At 35.0% G+C, this 7,461-nt stretch overlaps 2 protein-coding genes across 3 annotated transcripts; one reads left to right on the top strand and one right to left on the bottom strand.

Annotated features, from left to right (window-relative positions):
• Positions 1 to 453: 453 nt before the first annotated feature.
• On the top strand, positions 454 to 2,988 carry LOC138327387 (uncharacterized). Its single transcript, XM_069273448.1, has 2 exons — positions 454 to 1,159; positions 1,417 to 2,988. Exons 1-2 carry the CDS (start codon positions 591 to 593, stop codon positions 2,594 to 2,596), a joined length of 1,749 nt encoding a protein of 582 aa, XP_069129549.1. The 5' UTR covers positions 454 to 590; the 3' UTR covers positions 2,597 to 2,988.
• A 131-nt stretch (positions 2,989 to 3,119) lies between these two features.
• LOC138327389 (uncharacterized) lies at positions 3,120 to 6,585 on the bottom strand. 2 transcript variants are annotated; one of them, XM_069273452.1, is made up of 3 exons: positions 6,171 to 6,585; positions 5,617 to 5,656; positions 3,120 to 5,244 (listed from the first exon to the last, which is right to left on the bottom strand). In XM_069273452.1, exons 1-3 carry the CDS (start codon positions 6,432 to 6,434, stop codon positions 4,382 to 4,384), a joined length of 1,167 nt encoding a protein of 388 aa, XP_069129553.1. In that variant the 5' UTR covers positions 6,435 to 6,585; the 3' UTR covers positions 3,120 to 4,381. The 2 variants fall into 2 exon arrangements, with proteins under 2 accessions (XP_069129553.1, XP_069129552.1); XM_069273451.1 differs by having other exon boundaries at positions 3,120 to 5,656.
• Between the last annotated feature and the right edge of the window lie 876 nt (positions 6,586 to 7,461).

Here is a 7,461-nt window from a genome sequence, read left to right as displayed (position 1 = left end):
ATTTATGTTTATACACCAACTGAAATCTTATTCCTACCTTGCATATAACATAGTTATCTACTTGCGGAAAGGCATCGGTTGTGACGTCATTGGCATATAAGCAAAACTTCCGTGATTTTCTGTGATGAATTATGACGTTAAGGTCTTAAACACATGACGTCACAATCAATATCTGCGGTGAGGGCAGATTACTCATTAACATGTAAAGAGAGAAAAGTTCGTCTATTTTGTTCGAATATTGACATTACGCAGTTGTATTTTGAATGTTTATTATATCACACCGCCTTGGTAACACAAATCTCCAAACGGATAATCATTACCTCATAACACTTCCAGGTAACTATGGTTACATTAAAATACTTCGCCTCATATCCAGTGACGTCATCGATGTAAAAGCCGTGCCAGGAATGAACTTCATTGTGACTTCTTATTATATAATTAATAACGCAACGCCAGCAAACATTGACGGGTGTCAGGGGTTGACGTGACAATAGTTCTAAACGGAAACAAAGTTATCGTTCCTGATTTGGAACTCTTCTTTATTGGTAACTACTTCCGGGGACTATTATCGCTTGGTTGACGACAGCAAAATGGAGATACCTGTAGGCCTAATCGACGATGCTTGTGATCTACAAAGTTTAAACGTGAAAGATTTGAAGAAATATCTGAGTAGTCGTGGGCAACATGTGTCAGGTAATAAGCGGCAACTACTTGAGCGTGCGCAGGGGGCAAGACGTTTATGTTTAAGCGACATTAGTATAGATAGAAAAGATAACATACAAGAGCAGGAGAACAGAAAGAACGACAAACTGTGTACACCGCTAAATGAACGTCTTCCTCATCCATCGGAGTTGAAAAATTGGACAGAAAATTTTTCTAACATTCCAGATTTCACAGAGAAGGAAATTTACAATTATATTGTGTTGAAAATGAACCACAAAAAACAGTTGAAATCGAAAGTGTTTTACGAGGATGGACACGTACATTCAGTGAAAATGTCGGACGTCGATGAGAACTCAAGCCACTGTTATGTGAAAGCAAATGTGCTCCCATCCCTTCCAACAGCAAATAAAAAGGATACACCGGACTACAGTACCTGGGTGATGTTATCTAAGGTGTCAGGATGTGTATACTCGGCAGAATGTAACTGCACAGCAGGGTAAATATTATTTTATTTGAAATACTTAATGTTGTAATTTTTTTTATATTAATATATATAAATAATAATATATTAATGTCTAATTGTATTCCCGTCACATTGGGCCTCCTTGTCTGAGAGTTTCTATTGATCATGGCAATAATCCTCAATAGGCAGAGTGTTCACATATTTGTATCAGTTTGAAATTTTCTGCGCAATAGCAAGTTTGTTTTTGTTTATTTGCTATATGATTAATTGATTTTTTTTTTCATTTTCAGGGAGGGAGAGGCTTGTAACCATATTTCTGCATTGTTATACGCTGTGGCAGATATCTCAAAGAAAAAATCCGAGGGTAAGCTTGCTCCTACTGCCCAGAAATGTAAATGGAACAACCCCAGGAAAAGAAAGTTAAGCCCTAAAAAAGCTGAACAAGTCCAATTCAAGAAACATTCATTTGAAAAGTCTTCAGAAGGTACCAATGTCCAAGTAAAACTGTATGACTCAAAAAACTCTACCTGTACTGCAAATGTTCAAAGGTTTAAGGAGCGACTGCTTCAGAATCAGTCGACATCAAATGCTGGATGGCTTGCAAATTTTATGAAAGTTGATAGTGACAGTTTAGTTGATGTACCTATGCTTCATTCAATTTCCTACCAGTTTAGAGATTGTGTTGATATCAGAAGTCATTATATCCAGGGAACATTTCAGAGTTATTTTGATAATCTTTGTGTCACAGAGGATGAATGTCTTTTGATTGAACAATGTACAAGAAAACAGTCTGAAAGTTCTCTATGGAAAAAGGCAAGACAAGACCGCATTACTGCTTCAAACTTTGGGTATGTAATGAAGAGAAAAAGCTTCGATAATCCAGAAGGTTTGGTGAACAAACTCTTTGATTACACCTTTCAAGACAATGAATATACAAGGTATGGGAGAACACATGAAAAACCTGCAAGGAAAACATATGTAAGGTACATGAAAAAAACTCATCCTGGCATCCAAGTCAAGGAATGTGGATTATTGGTAAAGCCAACATATCCCTTTTTGGGAGCAAGCCCAGATGGTCTTGTGTACTGCACTTGTAAAATGTGTCATTCAATGGGACATGGACTCTTAGAAATCAAATGCCCAGCTTCCCAGAAATGGAGAATGCTCTCCCCAGAAGATTGTGCCAGAGATAAGGATTTTTATTGTTCTCTTAACGACAATGGAGACATTGTTTTGAAAAGGAACCATGTGTACTATTACCAGGTACAAGGACAAATGGCAATTTCTGGTCATAAATGGTGCGACTTTGTTATCTGGACCTGCAAAGGGAAAGTAGCTGTGGAGCGCATAATGTTTGATGAAAGTCTGTGGTCAATAATGTTGAGAAAACTTGCTCTGTGCTATGTGGAAGTGTTTATACCAGAACTGTTTACTGAAAGAGTGAAACGCGGAAAAAAATTATTTGGATAATTAACTCTGTCGCTTTATGTGTCAAAATCTATAGTATAGAACATTTGATACATTGTTTTGCTAGAATTATACATAAAACTGCCATTTTTTTTTTCATTACAGTGTTATAGCAGCAAAACTTTTGACCTTTCACGCAAAATGAAATGCATATTGATATGGTGTAGCTAATAATGTTTTCATATATGCATGACATGTAAAGATGTATAATTGAATTATATATATATATATAAATGTAATTTTTTTACTTTCATTCAGGTGAACCCAAGGGTTATGAAAGTGTTTTTATATTCATAACAGATCCACAATTAATGAATTTTTGTTTGTTATGGATATGGGCAAAAGAGCAGAAAGTTATAACTTACAAAATAAAATATGAAATTTCTATAAATGTTTGTAAATGCTTGTAGTTTTCTATCTAGGAAAAAGAAACCATTTCAAACTTTACTATAAAAAGATTAATTTGCTGTGTTTAGAAATATGAGGTGTTCATGATCCTAATACTGTAAATGTGCATTGCAACTAAGTGGTATATACATAAACCTGCTTATTTTTGTTTTATACCTAAAAGCTATAAGCCAGAGTCATTTAAGGAAGTGTCTGTGAGACCTAGAAGGTGGAGAAAAGTCACCGACCTACAGTCGCAGAAAAGTGTGTCAAGTGCCTGATGTTGAAACACAGAAGAGGGATCCATTGGTATATACTCAAACCACTTTCATTTGGTCACTATGGCCATAGCCCCTCAGTGTACACTAACTGTATATATATATAATTCAATTTTGCTTGAAAAAAGCATTTTCATTGGCTTTAAAATTACTTTATCAGCCCATAAAGGGAAAAATGGTATCGCTGTTTGTAACGTCGCTTCGGATTGGCATCAGCTTCGAATTTCATAGACAAAAGAGTCCCAAAATGTATTTTAAATATTGACGAGATTATCTTTAGAAAATTGAATTATAAGGATTAATTTGAATATATTCTTTTATGTTATGGAGACAGATATAACACAAAATCTGAGTACTCTCATCATAAACCGCTTCACGGTTTATTTAGAATACACTCAGATTTTTTGTTATATCTCCATAAGATAAAAAATCTATTGAAGTTAATCCTTAATTTTAAATATACTTTTAAAAAACGTGTATCAGTAGATACTAAAATATAAAAACGGCATTCCTTTTCGTTTAAGTTTTAAGGCCTTTCTCGCCATCTTCAGGCATTTATTTATTTACTTTAGCTTAGATACAAGGTGACGTCATAGTAAATGATGACGTCATCATAGTTAACATTAGTGAAAAGGAATGCCACGTTGATATTTTTAATTTCAGTATATATATATACATGCAGATACCTGGTATACATGTATAAGTGTGTACACTGTACAGCAGACTGCATAACTACATGCATCAGGGATCACTGCAAGGGATCATTTCAGTTGAAAATATATGGGTCATTTTCAATATAATGGTAACAGTGTAAATACAGTTCACAAGATAATTAAGCAAAATACCAAATTTATTTGATTAACATGAAAAATCTTATTGAATGTCAATACATATTCTTGATCAAGAAGATATTTTAATATATTCAATGCTAAAATCTATATAAAAATAATTCTTCTGATACAAGGACACACAGAAATGATCCCATAGAGGAACACTTTTGATAGATTTATCTGTACAAACTTGATTAAATCTACCTTCTGCAAAATTTTAAATACATAACAAAAGTTCAATTTAACTTTAATAATTTATCAATATGTTGAGTCAAAACAAGATATCATACAAGTCACTTGTCTAACACTAACGGCGGCTGAAGATTGGTTAGTTTGGCACACAGACGCCATACTTTGGATGCCCGTTTGGACATTGTAATAGGCATAACACCTTGTAGAATTCTAAAGTTCTTTATTCTTTCCATTTGCCTCTCTACATGTATACGGACATTGGCAATATCTTTTGTCTGTTGTACATCTCTCTTAGAAAACCTGACACTTTTCTTTTTAAATGGTGGAATAATAAGCCTCACACCTCGGGGTGTGGTAAGATCAGCGATCGTGAAACCTTTGTCTGCCATTATAGCATCACCTGGTTCGCAGAGTTCCACAAGTCCGGTTTCTTTAGTGATCTGTTTATCACTGATACTACCACACCATAGGTCGGAAATAAATGTCACATGACCATCAGGACTTATACCAACTAACGACTTCCAGGTCATATGCGATTTATAATCGCTATACATGAGAGATTTAAGCTGAAGTGAGCTTGGCGTTTCAGTCCTAATTTCAGTACAATCAATTATGACCCTTGTTGCCGGAAACTTATCCTTAAATACTTGCGGCATGTTGCTGTCCACCACTTCTCGAGAAGGCCACATGATCAAAAATGATAACTGTGAGTCCAAGTAGTCAATCCATTGATTAAACACATCCCCACATGTTGTCACTGAAATGCAGAATCGAGCTGCCAAGTCTTCTAGCAAAAGTCCAAGTCGAAGACGCATTAAAACAATTAAGAATTCATCAATTAAGCGGAGACTTCGAGGTCGCCCACTTGTACCTGAACACTTTCCACCTTTTCTTGTTGTCCTTGATGTCGCATCCTCTTTGATTTCATCAAACACTGCTTCAAACATGTCTTTAGATGGAATGCCTGTATAAAACAAAAGTTTTTGGTCATCACTACAAATGTCTTCATAAGTAAGTACAGGTAAATTTACTTGAGAACTTCCATCACTTTTGGTGATTTCTGTCTGTGTTGACCTGGTCGAAAATATAGGTGACCTAACTTCATCTGTCTGTGTTCCAATGGACCTTGTGTCTATAACGGACTGTGTGTATTGATGCCTATATGTGGATTTATGGATCGGACTTGGAAGACCAGCATAGTCATTTAGTGATAACGACACATCCAGCACTGATTCTGACGATTTGAATGTATTGTCATGACCATTCTCACCATCATGATGTATGGGATAATTTGATTCTACAAATGGTTGCTCGACTGAAGTCTTGGCACATTTACCTTGATCAAGATCTTCGTTGAGTATAACTTCCTCCAAGCACTGAATAAAATAATGGAAATAATACATTATAACATTTAAAACAGTCTTAATTACAGCACATCATCTCAATGAAAATAAATTTGTTTTAATTGTTTTAGAATTTGAAATAATTATTCCACAATTATCATGCAATACAAAATAATTTATGCAAAATAAGCGGATGGAATATGTAAACAATATTGCAGAACAACCTAAAACAGTAAATTTCCATCCAAGCATATGGCAGTAGCATGTGTCCATTATATAGTATTTAATATATCTTATCCACAGGATTTATATACAACATGTTCCCTGGCTGTTGATAGATAGGACGTAAAATCAAATTAAACTACATATTCCTATGTATGACTACGTGCATTTTATATAGCATAAACAGTATCTCTACTGTAAATTCCATACGCGCATGGCGATTAATGCTATTCAGTAGCCTAGTGTACGATATTTCTCATATACTCATAAGTGTTAGACACGATTGTAAACCCAACAGGTGATCAACAGTTTTTTGCAGACTTACCGATGTTTTAAAAGTCTTGTTTGGGAAGATAGATGGTATGGTGTGTGCTACTGATGGTCCACAACTGCCAACAAAATGAACAGAACATAGCAGGTTGTATTTGCTCTCTTTGTAATCTGATCGTATCAGGCGACATCTTTGTATCCACACTCTACGTACGCGGTCGTTTGTTGGAAATCTATGAAGCGTAACCGATTTCTCCTCTACTATTTTCCCGCGATAATTACTACAAATGCAGCAGTATTTCTTGCCCTTTGGGGGCATTTGTATGTAGGAATCTAACAACTTAGTACTGAAATCTCTGTTGTTCCGGTTTCGAGAGACTAGTCCACGGAAGTTGAGGTGGCGATCGACGCATGCGCACGTAACATTCTTTTTAATATATTCAGGGGGAGATAACCTAGTTTCCGTTGAGAACTATATAGCTATCTTCGTTGGATGTTTGCGTCATATTTTGACTTTGAAATTCTATGAAATTCTTTTATTATAATAATTGTAGTTGTGTGATGAAAAAATATCTTGTGTTCATTTCATATGGAATTAATCCTCATTTGAGATTCCCTAGTTATGTTGTGATTAGCAAAGAAACGGAGCGTTTAACTACGGACCAGTAGCTTCTCATGGCACCTGACGTGTTAATGTATTTATGAGGATGTCACACTTGATTTGTTGTTACCGTGGTGTATTGATTATCAAACGCCGTGTATCGAAAACGTGCCTGTCATAATAAAGATATGGACATAAACCATACATCATTAAAATGTTGGTATTAATGACTTTTTACTAGATAGATATAAACATATAGAGTACAAGTACAATTCTACCCATATTTCCCCCTTAAAGATTAGAAGTTATTCAGAGTATCCTTAAAGCTTTTAGAAATTAGAAATTAAAACAGTTCACATTTAAGTAGTTTCATCTTTAGGGATATTGGTATTAGTAAATAGAAATTACAAATAAAACTTTTCGTACCATTGACTCATGTTGTCCTATAGTTTTAACTATCTTGTGGCTTACGATAATGTGATGCTCTACGACGAAGTAGATGCAGAAAAAACTAGTTTTGTAATAAGTGTAATTTCTTCCCGTAATTATGCCCTTTATAAATTAATCGGAGTTAGTAACTTGAAATGATGCAATGTTTCACATTAAAACTACAAAACAAACCAATTCTTATATTGAGGTACATGTATTCGCACTACGCCCAACATATAACGGGTCTAGTATCGCCATTCTATAAACAAAGGATCGTTTTAGATTGTTCAGGGACCCTTAAGTACTACAGTCAAAA

Source organism: Argopecten irradians, chromosome 7, assembly GCF_041381155.1.
Source record: "Argopecten irradians isolate NY chromosome 7, Ai_NY, whole genome shotgun sequence".
NCBI lineage: Eukaryota > Metazoa > Mollusca > Bivalvia > Pectinida > Pectinidae > Argopecten > Argopecten irradians.
The sequence above is the reverse complement of the archived record's forward strand: the minus strand, read 5'-3'. Positions and strand labels throughout refer to the sequence as shown.

Excerpts from the sequence above, each read along its gene's own strand:
- LOC138327387 (XM_069273448.1), top strand. The coding sequence starts at position 591 with ATGGAGATACCTGTAGGCCTAATCGACGATGCTTGTGATCTACAAAGT. Across the intron at positions 1,160-1,416 it reads GAATGTAACTGCACAGCAGG|GGAGGGAGAGGCTTGTAACC; the intron begins GTAAATATTATT and ends TTTCATTTTCAG.
- LOC138327389 (XM_069273451.1), bottom strand. The coding sequence starts at position 6,434 with ATGCCCCCAAAGGGCAAGAAATACTGCTGCATTTGTAGTAATTATCGC. Across the intron at positions 5,657-6,170 it reads ACAAGACTTTTAAAACATCG|TGCTTGGAGGAAGTTATACT; the intron begins GTAAGTCTGCAA and ends TATTTTATTCAG.